Source organism: Paramisgurnus dabryanus, chromosome 5 (assembly GCF_030506205.2).
Source record: "Paramisgurnus dabryanus chromosome 5, PD_genome_1.1, whole genome shotgun sequence".
Lineage (NCBI taxonomy): Eukaryota > Metazoa > Chordata > Actinopteri > Cypriniformes > Cobitidae > Paramisgurnus > Paramisgurnus dabryanus.
Window position 1 is genome coordinate 4,387,725 of NC_133341.1, and position 24,358 is coordinate 4,412,082.

Genomic DNA, 24,358 nt, shown 5'->3' on the forward strand with positions numbered 1-24,358 from the left:
AGTTTGGTTTCAATACGTTAAAGCGTTCCTGAGATATAAACTACTTCCTGTTTGGCAGCGTAAAATTTTAGAAAAAAATGTGTTCTTATGATGTTGTGCATCCTTACATTGGAGACCCAAATTCATGTACAAAGTTTGGTTTCAATACGTGAAAGGGTTCCTGAGATATAAACTACTTCCTGTTTGGCGACGTAAAATTTTAGGAAAAAAATTGTTCTTTTGATGTTGTGCATCTTCACATTGGAGACCCAAATTCATGTACAAAGTTTGGTTTCAATACGTGAAAGCGTTCCTGAGATATAAACTACTTCCTGTTTTGGCGGCGTCGACGCACATTTAGTTTGGGCTGTGTCTGGCAAACGCTTCCGAAAATCAAAAATCCTTCTAGTAACTTTTGTGAGGCTTGGTCCAAGGATCGTGTACGTGGAATTTTGTGAAGTTTGGACAAAATTTGTGACCTGTGAAACTTTTTTAAGGTTTTCTGTTCTATCCAATATGGCAGACGAACGACATGGATCTGTGACTTCATCTTCTCAAGCAGCTTACACCGGTACTGCCCGAACATTTTAAAGTTTGAACGGTGTCTCTGTGTCAAACGGTCTAGTCGCTAGAGCTGACACAATATCTACCCGGGAATAATAATAATAACTAGAAAATGCATTTCGGGACGAACTGCAAAAGTGTGCTTGCTCTGGTGCCGCCGATTTAGTTTGTGCATCCTCACATTGGAGTCCCAAGTTCATGTATAAAGTTTGGTTTCAATACGTAAAAGCGTTCCTGAGATATAAACTACTTCCTGTTTGGCGGCGTAAAATTTTAGGAAAAAAATGTTCTTTTGATGTTGTGCATCCTCACATTGGAGACCCAAGTTCATGTACAAAGTTTGGTTTCAATACGTTAAAGCGTTCCTGAGATATAAACTACTTCCTGTTTGGCAGCGTAAAATTTTAGAAAAAAAATTGTTCTTTTGATGTTGTGCATCCTCACATTGGAGACCCAAATTCATGTACAAAGTTTGGTTTCAATACGTGAAAGCGTTCCTGAGATATAAACTACTTCCTGTTTTGGCGACGTCGACGCACATTTAGTTTGGGCTGTGACGGGCAAACGCTTCCGAAAATCAAAAATCCTTCTAGTAACTTTTGTGAGGCTTGGTCCAAGGATCGTGTACGTCGATTTTCGTGAAGTTTGGACAAAATTTGTGACCTGTGAAACTTTTTTAAGGTTTTGTGTTCTATCCAATATGGCGGACGAACGACATGGATCTGTGACTTCATCTTCTCAAGCAGCTTACACCGGTACTGCCCGAACATTTTAAAGTTTGAACGGTGTCTCTGTGTCAAACGGTCTAGTCGCTAGAGCTGACACAATATCTACCCGGGAATAATAATAATAACTAGAAAATGCATTTCGGGACGGACTGCAAAAGTGTGCTTGCTCTAGTGCCGCCAATTTAGTTTGTGCATCCTCACATTGGAGTCCCAAGTTCATGTATAAAGTTTGGTTTCAATACGTAAAAGCGTTCCTGAGATATAAACTACTTCCTGTTTGGCGGCGTAAAATTTTAGGAAAAAAAATGTTCTTTTGATGTTGTGCATCCTCACATTGGAGACCCAAGTTCATGTACAAAGTTTGGTTTCAATACGTTAAAGCGTTCCTGAGATATAAACTACTTCCTGTTTGGCAGCGTAAAATTTTAGAAAAAAAATGGTTCTTTTGATGTTGTGCATCCTCACATTGGAGACCCAAATTCATGTACAAAGTTTGGTTTCAATACGTGAAAGCGTTCCTGAGATATAAACTACTTCCTGTTTGGCGGCGTAAAATTTTAGAAAAAAAAAATTTCTTTTGATGTTGTGCATCCTCACATTGGAGAATTAAATTCATATTCAAAGTTCGGTTCCAATACGTGAAAGCGTTCCTGAGATATAAAGTACTTCCTGTTTTGGCGACGTCGACGCAAATTTAGTTTGGGCTGTGACGGGCAAACGCTTCCGAAAATCAAAAATCCTTCTAGTAACTTTTGTGAGGCTTGGTCCAAGGATCGTGTACGTCGATTTTCGTGAAGTTTGGACAAAATTTGTGACCTGTGAAACTTTTTTAAGGTTTTGTGTTCTATCCAATATGGCGGAAGAACGACACCGATCTGTGACTTCATCTTCTCAAGCAACTTACACCGGTACTGCCCGAACATTTTAAAGTTTGAACGGTCTCTCTGTGTCAAACGGTCTAGTTGCTAGAGCTGGCCAAAAAAATCTACCCGGGAAAAATAATAAAAAAGATAATAAAACTTAAGAAGAACAATAAGTGTGCTTTTGCAAGCACACTTAATAATAATAAAACTTAAGAAGAACAATAAGGGTGCTTTTGCAAGCACACTTAACTAGAAAATGCATTTCGGGACGAACTGCAAAAGTGTGCTTGCTCTGGTGCCGCCAATTTAGTTTGTGCATCCTCACATTGGAGTCCCAAATTCATGTACAAAGTTTGGTTTCAATACGTAAAAGCGTTCCTGAGATATAAACTCTTTCCTGTTTGGCAGCGTAAAATTTTAGGGAAAAAATTGTTCTTTTGATGTTGTGCATCCTCACATTGGAGACCCAAGTTCATGTACAAAGTTTGGTTTCAATACGTTAAAGCGTTCCTGAGATATAAACTACATCCTGTTTGGCGGCGTAAAATTTTAGGGAAAAAATTGTTCTTTTGATGTTGTGCATCCTCACATTGGAGACCCAAGTTCATGTACAAAGTTTGGTTTCAATACGTTAAAGCGTTCCTGAGATATAAACTACATCCTGTTTGGCAGCGTAAAATAAAAAAAAAATGTGTTCTTATGATGTTGTGCATCCTCACATTGGAGACCCAAGTTAATGTACAAAGTTTGGTTTCAATACATGAAAGCGTTCCTGAGATATAAACTACTTCCTGTTTGGCGGCGTAAAATTTTAGAAAAAAATGTGTTCTTATGATGTTGTGCATCCTCACATTGGGGACCCAAGTTCATGTACAAAGTTTTGTTTCAATACGTTAAACCGTTCCTGAAATATAAACTACTTCTTGTTTGGCGGCGTAAAATTGTAGAATTTTTTTTTCTTTTGATGTTGTGCATCCTCACATTGGAGACCCAAATTCATGTACAAAGTTTGGTTTCAATACATGAAAGCGTTCCTGAGATATAAACTACTTCCTGTTTGGCGGCGTAAAATTTTAGGAAAAAAAAATTTCTTTTGATGTTGTGCATCCTCACATTGGAGACCCAAATTCATGTACAAAGTTTGGTTTCAATACATGAAAGTAGAGGTCGACCGATTTATCGGCCGATTTTTGGCATATTTAAAAAAATCGTCTTTGGACGATTTTGCTGCAAAATTAGGCTGATTAATAGGCAGGCGCATTTGCGGGCACCTAAGCGTTGTTGTAAAACTCGTGAAGCTGCCTCTTGCTGCAAGCAGAACGCTCCCGTGTGTGTGCAGCTGTGCTCTTATTCACAAACAGCTTAACTCTTTCCCCGCCATTGACGAGATATCTCGTCAATTAAGAGAAAACGCTTCCCCGCCAATGACGAGATTTTCCGTCTTTCCGCAATACCGCTATTATTCCGCAACTTTTTAAAACCGGAAGTATTGCCCTATGGCAAGCTGCTGCATGTCCGTGTCTGTTTTAAAGATCGCTCTGAATCGGATCTCTATGAAAAGTCCGTCATAAAAATGGAATTATCTCTGCTTTTTGCTCAAAATATGGTGTTTTTGCAAAAACCTACCCATATTCAAAAGCTGATTGCAAAAGAACCACTAAAGGTAGGATTAAACGGTTTTTTTGTTTGAAAGCAGAGGGTCTGTTCTTTCATTTGGTATATTGTATGTTTATATATTTAAAGAAGAACATTTTCTGGAAGGCATTAAACTTTGGTGAAAATCATGAAAAACGCTGGCGCTGGCTGGCAACTTTTTTTAAAAACGCTGGCGGTGAAAGAGTTAAGTAAACGATGACGGGGTTATGTCTCGCGGTGCACTGTCCGTGCAAAGATTAGGCTCATTTCATGTGATTAATGAGTGATGACGATCTTTGTTTTGCATTACAGAGAGAGCAGAGCCGCGCGCGCATGCTTTCTTTCTTTAAACTGTCTCCCTGCTTTTATTACTCAAAACAAAACTGACTCGATGGCGAAAGGTCGGAAAACCAAATCATATCCACAGAGGAAATGTTTTACGTGTTGTTACAGTAACACTTTGTTTACAGTTTTGCGCTGCTCAGCCTGGATTACAACACAATGCGTCCGATTCGCGAACTGACTCCTTTGAAAGGATTCGTTTGAATGAACGGTTGAAACAACAGATCTGTCCCAACACTAAACTCACAAGACGTCACTGTCAGCACAATCAGTCACTTATAGCGCCTCAGAAATGAGAATGTAAATGTGTTTAGAAAGATTTGCCCTAAATAACAGTCTCAACTAAAAAACATAGACATTTACTATGTTAACTTTATGATGAATAAATAATTTATCAGGTCTACCAAATGGGATTTTATCCTACAAAGCAATAAAAGCCATGGTAAAAAACTGATAAAAGATGATGACAGCAGAGTGTCAGGTAATATCTGTGTCTGATAAATGCATGGTGCAGAGGAGGTTGTAAAACTCTTCAGAAAGACCAGTCATAATTTTTTTAAAATACTTTGACTTAAATAGTGACATTTCTACATTTAAAATATCTGCTAATGATGAGAACATTTTGATTATTATGTACATATAGAAAATCGGCCAAACATATCGGCCATCGGCTGCCCTGATTTCTAAATATCTGCATCGGCCAGAGAAAAAGCCATATCGGTCAACCTCTACGTGAAAGTATTCCTGACACACACACACACACACAGAAATGTATACAGGCTTGTAACCAGAGGTGTTTCCAGCATTGAAGGACATCCGGGGTTTAGCACAGACCATTTTATGTAAATACAGGGATCACAAGCCTGAATAACCCGCTCTAGCTAGCCTAGAACCAACTATAACGGCTGTGCTGCACATGTTCAGTGTTTTCTTATTAAATTTTTTTAGAATTGTAATTTAAATCATTTTAATTTTGGGGTGAACAATCCCTTTAAAGTGCACTATTTTCACACACTAGTTTTGTACATAATATACCAAAAATTCTTCTTTAGTACTTAAGATAATCTTAAAAACATAAGACTTAATGTAGGCTCAAGTTCACGTCACCAAAAGCAGCAGATGTAAGCTGCATTTTATTGATCATAAGCTAATTTTTTAAATAAGCGATAGGAGAGAGCGACAGCAGCACTGATAGTCTAATATCATTTAATTTCTTTACTATTTATGAATATGATTGTGTGTTGAGCGTCTACGACAGGGCTATTCAATTAGTTTGTCATGGGGGCCAGAGATACATCAGTGATGATGACTACATTTACATTTAAACATACTCATGTTGTATTTTGAAACTGCATAACAACAAAATCAGTGCATTGTACAATATAATTGTTATACAAACATGTATTTTCAAACTGCATACAACAAAACTTGTGCATTGTAATATGACCAAGTAAGCTTTATCTACATCCAGACATGTTCGTATTTTGTATTTTAAAACTGCATAACAACATAATTGCATTGTAAGATACCCGAGTAAGCTTTATTCTACATTTAAAGGGGTAAATAAGAGCCATATCACACTCATTGAGAATTTAACTTATTTACTCACTTAAGTACACATAACCAAAAGTTTGTTATATGGAACATCACATTGTTTTAAATGCATTTTTTTGTCAAAGCTAATTATTTCACTACCTTTATTTAAACTACAACCGCCATCTTAACTCTTTCCCCTGCCATTGACGAGATATCTCGTCAATTAAGAGAAAACGCTTCCCCGCCAATGACGAGATTTTCCGTCTTTCCGCAATACCGCTATTATCCACCAGGTGGCGCCCTTCCGCAACTTTTTAAAACCGGAAGTATTGCCCTATGGCAAGCTGCTGCATGTCCGTGTCTGTTTTAAAGATCGCTCTGGATGGGATCTCTATGAAAAGTCCGTCACAAAAATTGAATTATTTTTGCTTTTTGCTCAAAATATGGTGTTTTTGCAAAAACCTACCCATATTCAAAAGCTGATTGCAAAAGAACCACTAAAGGTAGGATGAAACGTTTTTTTTTTTTTTGAAAGCAGAGGGTCTGTTCTTTCATTTGGTATATTGTATGTTTACTTATTTAAAGAAGAACATTTTCTGCAAGGCATTAAATTTTGGTGAAAATCATGAAAAACGCTGGCGCTGGCTGGCAACTTTTTTTAAAAACGCTGGCGGTGAAAGAGTTAATAACTGGCAAACATTAACTGGCAAGCTTCTAATAAGAGAAATTATACTTTTAGATTTCGTCAGAGCAGTAAAATCAGGTGTATGTTTGTCAGCGCGATACGCATACAGTGGTGCAGGTGCTGGGCAGGGGCGGCGTTTGCTTATGGCAGGGTATGGCAGTTGCCATACCCTAGCATTCAGACAAAACACCAGAAATCAACAGGCTATAATGAAGCTCATTAAAAATAATGTTAAATATTTTAAGTAGAACATATCTGAACATTGGTACATCACTAATATGGATAATTTACGCGTGTGCTCGACTTCATGCTATAATACAGGAACCGACATGTGGATGACATCAACGTGCCGCGAGAGCGGTTTGAAAGCAAACTCTTCCTATTATTTCTCGCCTCACCCTCGCGGTACTTTGATGTCATCAACCTGTCGTTCTTGCAGCGCAGATTGAATTGTGCAGGAGGTTTCATGATGACCGCTGTTGTTATAATCTTTATTTTCGCAAGTAAACTCCTTTTTTTTGTTTTAACTTTCAAACAGACTCTCCCCCACACTTGCGCAATGCATATTGCATACATTATTCCAGAAGTAAAATGATTTGTTCAATTCATTTCAATTCAATTTCAATTCGATTTGTTCTCTGTGGATAAATAAACATGTTCTCTTACACTGGGAAATTGTAGCGCAGTCGAAGTGAATTGTATTAATTATTTGCGCGCGTTTTTGAATATGGCGACTTGTGGAATAAAAACTGCACGACGACAAAAGGTAACTGTTAAGACTTGTTTTTGCATTTAGCCCTGTTTTACTAAGAGTTTTATTTAGTGTTTTAGTCTTAGTTGGTTAGCTGGCTGGGTTAACCACGTGTGCTCTATCACATCATTAAAAGTCTTTATTGTGTTTTATAAGTGTTTATTGGCGGCTGTCATGACAAGATTTGTGAAGGGATGTTACAGTATGTTTTGATATTATCTTGATTTAGTTTTATCTGTTGCTGGAGTTCCACTTAGTTAAGAATGACAACATTTGAAAAGCATTTTAAACAACCATGATTTCTGTTTTTGTTTTTCATTTGTATTGCTTCATTGTTGTCAGTAAGTGTACATCCGTGCAATCATAGTATGATTTTATACAGGTTGGTGGAGTATGTAAACACATGGGTATAATGTGGTTTCATAGATTCGTTATTTGAATGGCCGCCTTGTACGAAGAATTTTTGCCATACCCTAGGTTTTCGTGAAACGCCGCCACTGGTGCTGGGCTGTGAGCGATGGGCGATTAACTGTTTACATTGCATTCTTGTGTGAGAACGATGACTCGCATAATATTTGAGCCTTTGTCTGCTTTTAACTTCGGAGAAACGCCAGGATCTTTTATCTAGTTCACAAAAATCGTTTCCTTTATTAAGACATCTAATGTCATTGTGGATAAGCAAGTGATCATTGAGCCGACATATCAGACAACAACTGTTGGAAAAGGTGCTGTTGTAAGCTGGAAATACAAAAAAGATCAAACAGCCATATAGAGTCCGTGATCTCTTAACTCACCACTGCAGTCTTCGCATCTTGACGCGGGCGGACGAAAGCGCGAATACACGTGAAGGGTGACTCGCGCTCTGCATCTCATGTTGTCAATCAATCAATCAATCAAATTTTATTTATATGTATATATGTTGTATGAAACAGATGCACGCACATCAAGATTGCGACCCTGTCCTCTTGCTTTCCATGTGAAATCAATGCTTCGCTGATGTTCAGTGTAATGAGAACAGCCCGTCACTCGCGCACTGTGCTCCTAAATTATTTTACAAGTTTGCACATAACTATTTTTAGGCGCAAATGCGAGTGAAATACTCGCACTGTAGAGCCCTGTTAATGAAATGCATCTCTATTACATGAATTTAAGGAAGCCTGTAGTTCTTTCCTAAAGCTGACTGAAATGAGCCCAGGTCATAAATTGCAGTACATTCGGGGCTTGAGGCTGGCGACGCCTCTAACAACTGTTTCTCTGAAATTTACGATAAAAGAAAATATTTCACTCAATGATTGACAGCATAATGCAATCGATCGTGTTCCCGTTCAACAGTAGTTAAGCATACGATTTAGATATATAGCTTTCTACTGTATCTGAAGATTATGTAAATCTACTGGCAAGCTGTGTTTTTAAATGTGTCATACATTTCTTAAAGTCATGACTGTTTAAATACACTTGGGGTCACATGCATGATTTAAGGTAACGTTAAAGTGACACTTTTTCGCGTGAATTCCCAATCATTTAAACCATGCAGCTGTCATAGAGCCGACGCGATCCTGACGCAATCCTAACGCGTGCGAATCCTACACGTCTTAAACCAATACGTTTACAATGTATTACATTGATGAAAAGGGGAATTAAACTTGTTGTAGGAGCCAGCCATATGATATTTATGTTTAAGTTAATTTAGTGACCCCTGCTGGTGAATTATGATATTGTGGTCTTGAAAGGCCTTGGAACAGAATGAGTTAAATTGCACACCTGTGCCAATTAGTGGAATATAGGAAGACAAAGGAGTTTGAACTTGATGTTGGAAATGAATGGACGCCAGCAGGCATATGGTTTTTCAATTTATTTACTTGTTGATTATTTATCAGTTAAATCACATTTTATTTTTTACTGGAATAAACCAAGAATCTATTGAAACCCCTGAGGCGTCTGAAGTGACTTACTGGAAGGCACTACATAGTTGAAAACCTCTGCTATTGGAAAGTTTGATTCAAGGACTTCTAGAATACTTGAAAGACTGGGAGCAGCGTTCTCTAAAGTTTGTGAGTAAACCGCTGAATTGGACCGGGCCGCTGAGCTCTTACAATGACTTTGAACATAAGCCAACGTGATTACACCATAAACATAAATTGATCTCATTGATGTGTTGAACTTTGGAGTTAATCCTTGAAAAATGTCTGACGAAGAGACTGTAGAGCAGGATTCGTCCGAAGAAAAGCAACTGTTTAAGTTAATTGCAACACGTAGGGGAAAGCTTGGTGTTTTAACACGCAAAGGAAATGAAATTAACAGTCTTATTGAAGCAGGACAGGACAAAGAAACTGTCAGGAGACAAGTTAACTTGTTTGGATTTTTTGCTGAGTTTATTGGTTTACAAGCAACTGTACAACAATTAATAAAAGATGAATATGAAAAGGAGGCTGATGATTTAGACTGGTACCAACCCAAATATCACCATTTCAAAAGCTTCTTAGATGATGTCTGTCACGACGCGGGAGTGGAGGGAGGACACAAACGCAGAGTTCGGACAAAATAAATAACATTTAATTATAAAACACGAGGGCAAACATGGTGAAAGCAGGAACACAGGAACATAAACACAGGAAACAGGGTATCAATGACAATCATCCGGCACAGGCTGACGGAACAAAGGCATATAAATACAAACACAATCAAACATACAACAGGTGTGGTGTGTTGGTGTAATTAGTCCATGAGTGTCCAGGTGAAACGGATGAGTGCAAAACACAAAACATGTCACGGACTAGCCGTGACATAACCCCTCCCTCTACGAGTGGCTACTAGACACTCACATAAAAACAAAACAAAAACAAAGTCTGGTAGCGAGAGTCCAAGGGAGGGGTGGAGGGCTTGGGGACCCTGGCGAAGCCGGCAGCCGCCAGGACGAAACCAACAGGACGGTGGGCCGGACTGCGCCAGGAGAACTGGAGCGATCGCTCCGAGAACCGAGGCAGACGAATTACCCCCCTTCTGGGAATCGTCGACGATGAGGTGCCCCCCGGAAGTCATCTCCCGTCCCCTCACGGAAATGGAGACCCTCACTCGGTAGCCACCCCGGGGAAATGATCGGGCGTGGTCCGTTCCGGATCCCCCTACGAGCGGGACGGTGGTCCTCCGAGGGACCGTCGACAACGAATCAACCGTTGGGGGACCGCCTGGGCCGATCCTCCTCCCGCAGGCCCGCAGGAGCGAGCGATCGCTCACGGTGGTCCCCAAGAGACATCGGGGATGATGGAATACGAACCCCGATGTCACTACTCCCCCTCAACGAAATTCTTGGGGGAGCCGCCCTCCGCGAACTCGCTGCGTCCAATGCTGGCCGGATGATTCTGTCACGACGCGGGAGTGGAGGGAGGACACAAACGCAGAGTTCGGACAAAATAAATAACATTTAATTATAAAACACGAGGGCACACATGGTGAAAGCAGGAACACAGGAACATAAACACAGGAAACAGGGTATCAATGACAATCATCCGGCACAGGCTGACGGAACAAAGGCATATAAATACAAACACAATCAAACATAAAACAGGTGTGGTGTGTTGGTGTAATTAGTCCATGAGTGTCCAGGTGAAACGGATGAGTGCAAAACACAAAACATGTCACGGACTAGCCGTGACAATGTCATGAACTGGCTCAAGGTTGATCAAGATGATGATAATGAGAAAGATGAGCAGGACGATATTGGTACTGTTAAGCCCCAAGATAGCGCATCGCAAGTAGTGCACAGTGTCACGCATAGCTGCAAAGCGACAAGCGCTCTCAGTGGCGCGTCACGAGAATCTTTCACGCATCTAAAGGCTGAAGCAGAATGCGCGGCTATTAGAGCAAAGGCACAGGCTTTGAATAATAAACTTGACCTTGATAAACAGTAGAGGTAATGGGCCATATGCTGTTAAAACACCCTTAGGATGGGTCTTTAACGGGCTCATGCAAGAAACAACATGTCAAATGCAAGGAAATCACTCATGTATTGTAGTTAATCGCATATCTGTAGCAGATTTGAATGACTTGTTGATTAAACAGTATCATCAGGATTTTCCAGAACTTGCAGCTGAGGAGAAATCAGAGATGTCAGTTGAAGACAAAAGGTTCATGTCTATAATGGAAAGTTCAAAGGAACTGAGAAATGGGCATTATTACTTACCGTTACCTTTTAAAGAAAATGATGTAATGATGCCAAACAACTACCAACAGGCACAGCAACGTGTTATGTTTCTTTAAAGAAAATTTGACAAGAATGAACAATATCATAGAGAGTATACTGCATTTCTAGAAGGAATGCTTGAAAAAGGTCACGCAGAAGCGGTGCCAGTTGATGAACTGGAAACACAAAGTGGAAAGGTGTGGTACATTCCACATCATGGAGTGCACCATCCAAGAAGGGCTCCCTAAGAGTTGTATTCGATTGCTCTGCATCCTTCCAGGGAACATCCTTGAATAGCAAATTAATACAAGGTCCAAATCTCACTAGTAATCTGGTAGGTGTCTTGTTGCGTTTCCGCCAGGAGCCAATTGCCCTTATGGCAGATATGGAAAGCATGTTTCACCAGGTAAGAGTTATGGAGAAGCATGTGGACTTTTTGCGCTTTCTATGGTGGCCAAATGGTGACACAGGATTACCTTTGAAAGAACACAGAATGACAGTGCATTTATTTGGGGCAACATCTTCACCAAGTTGTGCAAGTTTCGCCCTCAGACAAGCTGCCGAAGATTTCAAAGATCTCTTTTCGCCAGAAACGGTGGAAACAATTAAGCAAGATTTTTATGTAGATGATTGTTGAAATCAGTGCCCACTGAAACTGATGCTGTGATGTTACTAAAAGAGCTTGAAAAGACTTGCTCAATGGGAGGCTTTCGTTTGCACAAGTGGATAAGTAACAGCAGAACAGTACTAATGTCATGCCATATATCACTGAAATAAAAGAAAGGGTTTAAAAGATGTCTGAATGTCATATCATTCCTACCTGTATACCTTATTGTGAAACTGCAGGTTCTCCAGGAGCTCGCGTTGATTCATAAGCGTTCAGAATATAAAAGTCGCTAGAGCTGACACAAAATCTACCCGGGAATAATAATAATAATAATAAAACTTAAGAAGAACAATAAGTGTGCTTTTTCAAGCACACTTAATAAAACTTAAGAAGAACAATAAGTGTGCTTTTGCAAGCACACTTAATAATAATAAAACTTAAGAAGAACAATAAGTGTGCTTTTGCAAGCACACTTAATAAGAATAATAAAACTTAAGAAGAACAATAAGTGTGCTTTTGCAAGCACACTTAATTAGGCATTGCAGAGATAAGAGAGAGAGAACGGGAGAACTTCTAGTCTACATTAACACCAAAACATTATGGGCTCTATCTTACACCCGGCGCAATGCAGCGCAATGCGCGACGCAAGTGTCTTTCGCTAGTTTCCACCCTAATTTTCACGTTAAGTGCTGCGTTGTTTAAATAGCAAATGCATTTGCGCCCCCTTTTGCGCCCATGGGAGTTCTGGTCTGAAAACGAGGTGTGTTCAGGCGCATTGTTGGCGCGTTGCTATTTTGAGGCAACTAAAATAGACTACGCCATTGACCAACAAAAACCTGGTCTAAAGTCTAAAGTCAATGGCGCAATGTGTTTTATGTTATTTAAAGAGCACATTAGTAAAATGCGCCTATACACGGGAGGACAACGCGGGTTTGCTTATCACAAGGTACATAATGCGCAGCAGCACAAAAATGCTTTTAAATATGAAAGATTAAAGGATTGAATGTAAAAGATTATTATTGAGTCTCTTGGACATAAATGAGGACTAATTATGAGACGTTAGAAGGCGCAAAGAGCTGCTTCACCTGCAGCCTGGTAAGTAAATAAATGCTTTGCTTTAAACAAATGTGTCTGTGTTTAAATGTTTTTTTTTTAATGCTACCTCACGGATTTATTGTATATGATGACTCTGTACCTGTGGATATGGTGAGATGAGAAACATTTTTAAGTAATGCTTAAAAAAACTCTTTGCAAAAAAACCGCTGTCCAAAGTGCTGAAACGTGAGGAGAGCCGTTTGTAAATTCTTTATCTCCTGTTTGTTACAAATAAAGTATTTTTAGAGTACAAACCTTATCTTACATACTTGTAAATTATTTTTTGATGATATTGGATAGCCATACATTTAAAGCAATTACAAGCCTACTTTTTACTTCCATGACTAAAAGAAAACGGGTTTTAAAGGTTTTAATAAAAAAATAACATTTCAATACAAGTGAAAAACAACACAATTATTTAACATTAATCTTAAACTGGGGATCTTCTTCCTCCGCTTAGTTTTTCAGTTTACAAAGTCCGTCATCTAAATAGGGATTAGACATAACGCCAGCGCAACTGGCTTTTAAAGGGGATGAGAGCTGTGACTCTCATTGGTTTACTGCACGCTACGCCCAAAATACTCCCAATACAATAGGACCTACCCTTTTCGACCATGCGCTCGGCACAAAAACCATTTTTCCCATCGTTAAATTAGCAAAAGTGGATTCGGACACGCCCATTTAGACGTTGCGCTTTGCGCTTTAGACAATGCGCTTAGATCGTTAAAATAGGGCCCTATAGGTCTTAGACAACAGTGCCCAGTTAAGGAAAACTGAATATAAGACAAGAAACGTGTAAAGGATACAATGTGTATTGCCATGCCACTCATCTCATTATCTGGATATAACTTATTGTATATGTATGTATCTTATGGCTAGAATTAGTCATGTGGGTTGTATGAATCTTTGGTTCATAAGTTCCTATTTTGAAAGTTTAATCAATTGTGCATAATAACATGTGCAGCAACTGGACAACGAGACAAACAGACCCAGTCCCGGTAGATGTGAAAGTCGGCACACCTCTGATCCACTGGCCGTCCTTCAACGTGATGCCCAGCTGATGCCTGACCAACGATCACCGGCAGAACCCCTTAATCTCCACTAAATCTCCTTATCCGTTCTCCCAAGGGTTTTTCCCTCCTAGGACTTATTTTTCCTCGGATAAAAGCCCGGGGTTTTTTTTCTCCTAGGGGGTTTTTCACCCCGGGGAGGCAGCCTTTTTGGGCTTTACCTGGCTTCCTCTTCTAGACGTTGCTTTAGTAATACGTGCACTTATAATATTGAGTCATAGCCGCAGCAAGTTTAACTGCTCATGCTATCATGTATTTTGTTGTGCTATCTGTCGTTTTTCTGTGCTTTTCACTGCTTCTATTTATGTAAAGCTGCTTTGAAACAATTGACTTTTGTGAAAAGCGCTATATAAATAAAATTGAATTGAATTGAATTGAATTAAACAAGGCATGAGCCTCCACATAAGGCCTGGGACTGCCAGAACTCTGCCACCATGACAAAATACAAATATAACACAAGACTTCAAGGCAGAGTCCTGACAGTAGCCCTCCCTCAAGGGACGCCACCTGGCGTCCCAAAAGGGAACACACAAGACAAGAAAACACGACAGATAACAACATGACAAGACAATGAACACATCAGAATAAAACATAACAAAAGGTGCCAAGAACAAGATAAATACGAAACTAAATCAGACACACAAAAGTCCATGACAATAATCAAACAAAACAGTCCAAGGGGGCTTGGGTGGTGGAGGCTGCAGCTGATGCACAGGCTCGGTGGGCGGCGCGGACTGCGCGGGCTCGGTGGGCGGCGCGGGCTCGGTGGGCGGCACGGACTGCGCGGGCTCGGTGGGCGGCGCGGACTGCGCGGGCTCGGTGGGCGGCGCGGACTGCGCGGGCTCGGTGGGCGGCGCGGACTGCGCGGGCTCGGTGGGCGGCGCGGACTGCGCGGGCTCGGTGGGCGGCGCGGACTGCTCGGGCTCGGTGGGCGGCGCGGGCTCGGTGGGCGGCGCGGACTGCGCGGGCTCGGTGGGCGGCGCGGAATGGGAGGCAGCGAGCAGAGGGGCAAAAGGTGAGGTGACGGACTCGGGACTGGGCATCCCGTAAACAGGCTTAAACCAGACGGCGGCCAACCCGAGAAACCGGCCAATCACGGCAGCAACCTCTCTGCAGCCCGGATCCGGCTTGATGAGGGCTCTCAAGAGCTCAGCGAAGAGTGTGGATCGAGTCTTGCCCCTGAGCCAGTCCGAACTCTGCCACCATGACAAAATACAAATATAACACAAGACTTCAAGGCAGAGTCCTGACACTGCATATGGTCAAGTCTATAGTATTTTTCAGTAATGCAGTTATTTTGGGGGTAAATGTGAATAATTGCATTGCAGGCTGATTTAAGGTGTGCCCTAAATGTTCTGCTTGTGCTCCTAAAATTTTCAGGCAGGGGGTACAGTACTCCTAATAACAAAAAATTTAGTCTGGAGCCCTGAATTACTAGAATTTTTAAAAATTAAGTTATTTATTTTCAACTTTTTTTAGGAAACTTGCAGTATACAGTAAACTAAAATGTGACTGTTTTCATGCCAAGCAATGTGTGCTTTTGATTTCAGTTGAAGTCAAAATGTTCAATAAATAACCTTAACTAATACTTTCCTCTTCACTTAATTCTTTTAAAATCACAAAAATAACAACAAATGCCCTTTCAATAGAAAAATATATCCCACCTTTAATATCTGAGCATATTTAAAATACAAACCTTGCCAGCGAACTAGAGGCAAAAAATAATAATAATCGATCATTAATCGTAACCGATGTCAAATGTTAAATTAACAGAGGTTTTGATTTGAGGTCAAATCATTCAGCCCTACCTTCAATCCTCACTCAACCATCCATGTCACGGTCTCATTTAACCACTTGTGTTTGTATTGAACGTAGCCTACTGCACAGTTACTGCTGTTAATTTTAGATGGTTACAGTTATTGATAGCCAAAACCAAGTTTAGCCTGTTAAATACCAAATAAACATCTTGTTTATGTATACTTTCTTTTTTGTTTGTTGCTTGATAGGGGAAAAAACGGAAATCGGATCGGAATCGGCCAATTTGCTTGTTAAGAAAATCGGTATAAAAACCGGCCTTGAAAAATCAAGATCGTGCATCCCTAGTAAACCGCAAGCTACACGATTACTACGACAACAACTTGCAAACCTCAATGACAAATTAGGCTGTAACAAACTAGACAGCAAGAAACTTATGCAAAATATATTAAATATTTTAAACTTACTTCTAAAACCCAGCTGTGCCGTTATACATTAAGCTATACATTTAACACGATTTAATAATAATAACAATAATAATAATAATATGTAAATTCGCTAAACAAACACTACACTAAAAGATAGAAAAGCAACCAAAAAAAATAACATTAGGTTATTTATTTATTTCTTAACTTTACCTATCTCTGCAAAAAAAAAAAAAATATTAATAATATAAAATTGTAATTGATTTGTGATTATTAATAATAATATCAGTTTCAACTTTTCAATGTTGTTTGTTAATATACACAGACTTAGATGGCAGTTGGTAACCTAATGTAGTGATTTCTGTTCAAAGTAATTAAAATAGCTGTTAATTCCTCAAAATGATCATACATTTCAAATCTTCATGAACACTCACTAACATATTTAAAGATGATCTGTCCTTATATGCGAGAAACCAATACTATACTGTTATATATGCAGATATTTGGTATCATATATTGATGAAACCAAGGGTCTTTAGGTCACAAAACTAACAGGACGTCATAATATAGTATTTTTAATACATTTAAAAAAATTTTGAACATTTTTGACAAATACGTACACAAAGTACCATAACCATATGCCACAGCTTTAAAAATGCATCAGTATCACATGCATATATGTTTACATACATTTATTAAATATGTGAAAAACAAATTTGTATGTCACATATTTATAATTAATGTCCATATATGCGAGAAACCAAATCTATACTGTAATATATGCAGATATATGGTATAATATATTGATGAAACCAAATATTTTCTTCACATGTTTGGACATATAAATGTTCATATATGTTTCAGGCATATATTTTGTTCTCAGATAAGTCAAATATATGTAAAGATATATGTCATATTATTAAAAATATAAGTACATATATGGCCATATATTACATTTTTGTATGGGTATTTAGATGAAAATCTTAACTAAGCAATTGTTGAACAAGCTGTTGAAAAATGCTCCATCTGCAGCAGCACATACATGCGAGATAGCCGTGTTCTCTTCTTTCTGTTTATAGACGTGACATAATTACATTTCTGTAAAACGAAAATGAACAATGATCAAAACATATAGAGTTTTTTCTGTTTTTGGATAAGTGGATGCTTTAGTGTTTGGGTAAGAGTGCCACCTGGTGGATAATAGCGAAGCGATAGCCGTAAAACGCGTCATTGGCAGGGAAGCGTTTTCTCTTAACTGACGAGATAACTCGTCAGTGGCGGAAAAAAGGTTTAACACTGTGAAAGTGTAAAATAAACCACACTTTGACCTCTGATTTACAATCATGCCCTTTTCCCACAGGCACTAGATGATGACAACCCAGAGGAAAAATGTATATATCAGCTAAACCTGAGTTCTCTCACCCCTGGATCATCAGTTAACCCTGACAGACAACATGCTACCATTACTATGGTTGCCAGTGATATTCCTTATGGACTCTTCTCACTTTCCCAACAGTCTCTACATGCCACTGAAGAGAACAGAGCTGTAAGGAGTCTTACATTACCACTGATGAGATGTTAACCACAGCCAGCAGCCTGTGCTTTACTGACTTTTCCCATTTACTGGGAAAGTAATTGAAAATGTTTTTAATAAAGCAACAGCCTAGCAACTATTGATCCTGTAATAAAAGCATGGAAAGTTTTCTTTAAGTTGAAGAGAAACAGCCACTGAGGATTTAGTTTATCTAAAGTTTTTGAATGCTTATAGTTTTAATCAGAGTATAATGGAGACTTTTCTTAGAAAATACAATTGTATCAATTGGTAAATAAAGAATATAGATACACTACAAAAAATTATTTTCAAGAAAATCTTTTTTAGTATTTTTGTCTTGTATCTAAAAATTTCTAAAAAATTCTTATTAAGATGCTTTTTCTTGATGAGCAAAATGACCCAAGAAATAAGTCTAGTTTTTAGACCACAAATATCAAATTTAAGTGATTTTGTGCATAAAACAAGCAAAAAATCTGCAATGGGGTAAGCAAAAAAATCTTGAACATTTTTCTTAAACACTAAATTCAAGAAAAATTCAAGAAAAATTTGCCTTTCCCATTGGCAGATTTTTTTGCTTGTTTTATGCACAACATCACTTAAATTTGATTTTTTTTTTTTTATCTAAAAACTAGACTTATTTTCTTGGGTCATTTTGCTCATCAAGGAAAAGCATCCTAATTTAAAGATTTTTAGATATTTTTTACTGAAAACAAGACAAAAATACAAATAATTTTTTTCTTGAAAATCATTTTTTGCAGTGTATTAAGTTTTGTTCCGAGACAAGGTAAAATGTGCTCTGTATTTGTTTATTCAAGGAACAGACACAGTCGAAATGTGTTGATACTCTGGTAATATAAACTCTTATGTGCTGGTATATGTGTGTTCTTGACATGTCAAGGTAGCTAACAGATGGATGGGTAAGCCGATCTCTCTTTTGTAGGTCAGGTCCCCTAAATAAATGCTTCCAATTTTTACCCTATATCAGGGGTGTCAAACTCAATTTCATCCCGGGCCACATCACCATTAAGGTTTCTCTCGAAGGGCCGGTTGTATTTGAACGACTGTATCAATGTATCAACTCTTTTATTACTGTACATTGCATATTTTTTTCTGCATTTGATTACTATTGGTTTTGTTAATAACTCAATTAACACCTAGCTTTGAAAGTAGAAGCCCAGGCAAATAATGACAAAGTTTATGGAGTACAACTATTCTACAATTATTTTAAAAATAATTGTGGTGACAAAAACACATGTTTTATGTGATTACACTCAAAATGTTCTGTTATCCTTCATTGTACAATATCCACCATAATATGCATTTATTAGACACATATAGGCCTATCCTCTTTGCATAAAAGCTGTAATTTTTACCTGGCTTTGAGTGTCTGATTGACTGACGTCTCATGAGTTCAGTGTTGTAAGCTACAGATCAATAGTTTCAATAGTTTATTAAAAGTAATCGGTTCAGATGAATCATTAGTTCACGTATTTAGCGGAATAGACTCGTTGTAAACTAATCCTAGGTGGACATCGCGAAACATTTCTGTAAACGAGACGGAAAAGATTTCCCTGCTGGATCATGCGCGTGAGTGTGCACGAGAGAGGGAGAGAAAGAAAGAGCAGATACTGTCCGTTTCTAAATCCAAAGGCTGCAGCCTGCGAGGGTCGCATATGCAGCGCCATCAAGCCTGGTTTATTTAAGTTAACTGACCATTACATTCGCAAGTCAAACAGATATTAAAACTATTTGCTATAAACTAAGAAAAATATTCAACTTTATAATTGTTTATATTCTGAAACAAGACTGAAAACGCGACCTTCCCAGTGGCAGAACTAGAATTTTTTAATGGGGTGGCCAGGGCTACTTTAGGGTGTCCATAGTCCACGAAAGAAAACAATGTGTAACCATGTATCAAAAAAGCATGAATGAAACTTTACTTACCCTTATGTTGTTATTTTTTAAGACACACAGCTGATTGTAACCATTGACTTATAGCAGGAAAAATATTTTGGAGTTTGGTGATAAATGATGAAGAAGATATTTTGATAGGTAAATGATGGTAAGCACACAGTTAATGGTACCCATTGAATTCCATCACATTTTTTATTCCTACTATGGAAGTCAATGGTTACAATCTGCTGTGTGCTTATCATCATTTATCAAAATATATTTTTTTGTGTGTTCATCAGAAAAATAAATGTATACAGGTTTAGAACAACAGAATGATGACAGAATTTTCACAACTATCCCTTTAATGAAGCAAAATATCTAATGTTAACTGCAGTAACCTTCAGTAAAAGTTGTTCAGAAAATCCAAACTCCATGATAAACCTTAAACTAAGTCTACTTCGAATAGCAGAGCTCATCAACACAAAGGATGTTTGGCACAAAGTAATTTAAAAGTAAATATGGATTAATCTTTTTATGAAGTTACAGAAGTTAACCAGGAAAAGTGAATGATTTTCTTTTCTTCTTTTGATTTTTAATTAACTTTAATGACATACTTCAAGAGGTTAGGCTTATAATAAGACAAAATGCATATTTGTTTAAGACACGCTCGAGCCGGAAGAGAAGACAATGCTGAATTTTTGCTATTTTTGGACCAAACCGTTAACTGTATTTACGATGTTTCAACACAATCTTACTGACCCACTGATGTCACATGGACTACTTGATGATGTTTTTATTACCTTTCTGGACATGGAAACCATACATAGATTTTTAATGGAAGAGACAGAAAGCTCTCGGACTAAATCTAACGTTAAAACATCTTAAACTGTGTTCCGAAGATGAACGGAGGTCTTCCGAGTTTAGAACGACATAAGGGTGAGTCATTAATTACATTATTTTCAGTTTTGGGCGAACTATCCTTTTTCAGTAGTCACGCTTTGGGGGCGGAGGCGAAAACACACGCTTATCCAGTATGTAAATATACACACAGACAATGACGCCCCCCGCTGCACGCTAGAATCTCCGGAAAAACAAGGCGATTTCAACCGCAAAATGTACGCTTTTAAATATACATAAACTGCTATATTAAACATGGAGAGGCTTCTTCGTGATCTCAACTAACAGATTCTGCAATAAAACGAAAATCACAAATTTTGAAAAAAAAACGTTGTTTCTCATTTTTTTGAAACTTGTGCTGCCGACTTGTGTCACTGGTTTCCGTGACGGGTCACATTTATCTTTTGTATTCGTTAAGTTACAGTTAATTTTCCTGACGCGTTTCTGAAAGGACTTCACTAAGTGAGAGAATTGAAGGCGCATCATGTTTATTTTCTTAATTTGGCGAAAAGCACAACATTCAAGTTTTTATTGGGAGTGAACACAAAACAACTAGATACTTTAACATTTTAAATGATGTATAAATCATATCTGTATGTCCAAAATCAGCAGAGTAGCCTAATCAATGTCTCTTTGCGCAGTGATTGAAAAAGAAAGAGTTTGCGGCGCAAACCCAGGGATTGTTAAAGCTCCACTGTGTAGGATCTACTCCCATCTAGCGTTGAAAGTCTATATGACAAGCAACTGAATATTACTTTCTAGCCCCCCCCCCATTCGGAACGCGTTTTAACTCGTACGGTGGCCCAGCCGTGTCATGCCAAGGTTAACATGGCTTCCAGTAGCTACAAAGCAAAAGCAATGAAAAAAAATGAACAATTTGCAATGTCCTTTGCCTGTGATCCATCAAAGCACACAGATTTATGTTTAACATGAAAAAAGTCTGATTGTCATGATATGTCCGCTTAAAATCACATACAAAAAGCAACCATGACGGGTTTAAATGGACGCAAACTAATATTATGTCAGAGTAGAATGCTTATGTTTTAAGTAAACGTTACATGTCCATGTATATGTAAGAGCTTTCTCTCATATTGGTGAAAAAAGATCGCACAACTTTCACACGCTTGTAAAATGAAACGAAAGACGCGCAGATCAGACGCTTTTATCAATGAAAGGCTAAAAATAGGGCTGTCACCGTGTGTTTGTGCTAGAGGTCAGAAAAGATGAAAAACATTTTTCTCAGTACCTCAGATTACATAAATAGGCTGAGAGACGGCGTGTGGCTGTTCGAACACATTAAACCACATGCATGTTTACACTAACAAGTGTTATGCATAATCATGCTAAAGTTAGCCAAGGAACAATAAAACTTCAAGTTTACAACATGGACTGTATAGATGTAAACGAATATGCTGAATTACCTGTGGAGAAGATATAAAGTGCAACTTCAGTGTCCCTTGAGCCCCATCTTGGAAAACTAACTCCAATATTGACTTTGGTCTTGATGTTTTTCCTGTCGCGTTGTTATTTAAAATTCCCGTTTCGCTTCCTTGGCGACTTGTTTTAATGTCCTCGAGAATATGTCTTGAACAGGCTTTCAAATCAAAGCATCAGATCGCAGGTTCATCACGGTGTGCAGCTGTTGTAAATTCCGAAAGATTCAGCTACGCATGTCACAGGCTGGATATGTCATCAAGCCTGGTTTATTTAAATCAACTGAGCATTACATTCGCAAGTCATAAGCATATTACATCAATTTACAATTAACTTAGAATAATTGTCAGCTTAATAATTGTTAATATTCTGAAATAAGACTGTCTTGATGACGTATACCGCCTTCACATGCAACCTCCGGAGGCTTTAGCTAGCGGCCAGCGTGAGTGTAGTCTGAAAGCGCGAAAGGCGGAGCTTGAATTTCAGGAATGTCCCTCGTCGGTGAATGTATTTCAAAGATGGAGGCACAACATGAATTCAGCCAGAGAGCGCTTCGACGGTATGCATTTTAAATAGCAGATTCTACACTTACGAGAATACTTTGATTAGTGGGGTGGGAGTAATTACACATGAATGAGCACATACTTTTGAAAGAAAACATGGGTTTTTGCTAAGAATTAACTCAAAAAATGTCGAAAAAGTGAAAGTAGCGCATTCAATTTTGGGTGGCACCCGGGGTGGCCAGTCAGGGGCTCCTCTCTGGCTCCGCCACTGCGACCTCCGGAGGCTGCAGCCTTCGCATTAAGACAAGGCCACTCAAGTAGTGCGTGCGTGCGGGGCACTGCGTTCTCTTTTCTGCAATCATCAACATTATCACTATAATTACATTACAAAATGACTTTGGGGGGACAAACATTTTTTTGGTGGCTGCTAAAAAAAGCAACCAATGTAGGAAATAACCTGCAAAAAATAAAACTTATAAAGACAAAAAAATAATTTGTAATTTCCGGCAGACTACGTAATTAACATAATTTGATAGCTCTCCAGGGCCATATAAAATGAGGGGGCGGGCCAGATTTGGCCCAAGGGCCTTGAGTTTGACACCCCTGCCCTATATGATGCCGTGGGCACCACTTTGACATCCAGCAGTGAAGTCAACTAGTGACACTAATCTACTATACGTCTCATCACCAGAGCATATTAAATTGTCTGAAATTGTTTTTGCAATTTTACACACCTCTATAATAATATCTTTGATGATCTTCGACTGGCAGAGTCTGGGGACATTAGTGCTGATGTGAATAACAATCTTACAGAACTTACGCTTAGCATTAGCAGCACATTAAGTTTGGATCTAATGTCAGATTCTCTGGCTCCCGGTATTCATTTGACTATGGTGACTGGTGGCTCTATAAATTTTTCTTGAATTAAGTGTTTAAGAAAAAAGATTTTTTCCTTTCCCAATTGGCCTGTTTTTGGGACTTGTTTATGCACTAAAGATTTGATTTTTTGCAGTGTACTTATTTGCATTTCTTATCATTGTGATTTAAAAATTTCCCGATTTCTCTTACCAGGTTAATGTCAGCGTTGTTCGCTCCATGGGTCTGTTTGGCAGTGTGTGGGTCAGTTATCATACAGAGAGTAGAACTGCGATCAGTGGGCACGATTTTGAACAGTCTTCCGGTCAACTGCTTTTCAGGCCTGGGGAGGCCTCAAAGGTTATCACGCTCACTATACTTGATGATAATCTTTCAGAGGGACCAGAGGAATTTTTTCTCAACATTACCCTAGTGGAACTTTTGAATTACAGGCAAGTTTATCCTGAAAGCCAAATCAGATTATCTTGGCACTGTACTAGAAAGCTTGTGCTACATTGTATTCACTTTGTTTGGTTTTTATCTTGTCTTCAGTTCAGTGGATTTTACAGTGAAAGAAAACAGTCTTCAGATTGACCAGCCTCCTGCCATTGGCAATCTGTCCTCCATTATGGTGATTATCCAGAAAAACGACAACGCTGAAGGCATGCTGGAGTTTGACCTGGAATTTGTTAACATCACTGGTACTTTGACCTTTTGTGTTTTTTATGTGAAAAAGTGCTTTTAATCTGTGTCAGGCTCGATAGGGTGTATTGTAAATGTGCTTGATTTGTCTCTCAACAATTGTTCTCTTATCACAGTTGAAGAAGATATAGGTGTTCTGTCCATCCCTGTATTGAGGCGTATTGGATCCTATGGGCAGGTCACAGCACATTTCATTTCCAGAGGTTTGACAGCACACTCAGACTTAGATTACATCCTGCCCAATGGATCCATCACCTTTCAGCATGGCCAGATCCAGAGTTACATCAACATTTCCATAGTAGATGAT

General features: G+C 38.8%; 1 protein-coding gene across 1 annotated transcript in view; it reads left to right on the plus strand.

Moving 5' to 3' along the window:
• Positions 1-18,135, plus strand: part of LOC141279848 (adhesion G-protein coupled receptor V1-like) — a 36,142-nt gene extending 18,007 nt beyond the window's left edge. Inside the window, exon 7 of the mRNA XM_073814615.1 lies at positions 17,576-18,135. Coding sequence (XP_073670716.1) covers positions 17,576-17,797 — 222 coding nt within the window. The 3' untranslated portion in view covers positions 17,798-18,135. The remainder of the gene's footprint in view (positions 1-17,575) is intronic.
• Positions 18,136-24,358: the final 6,223 nt, after the last annotated feature.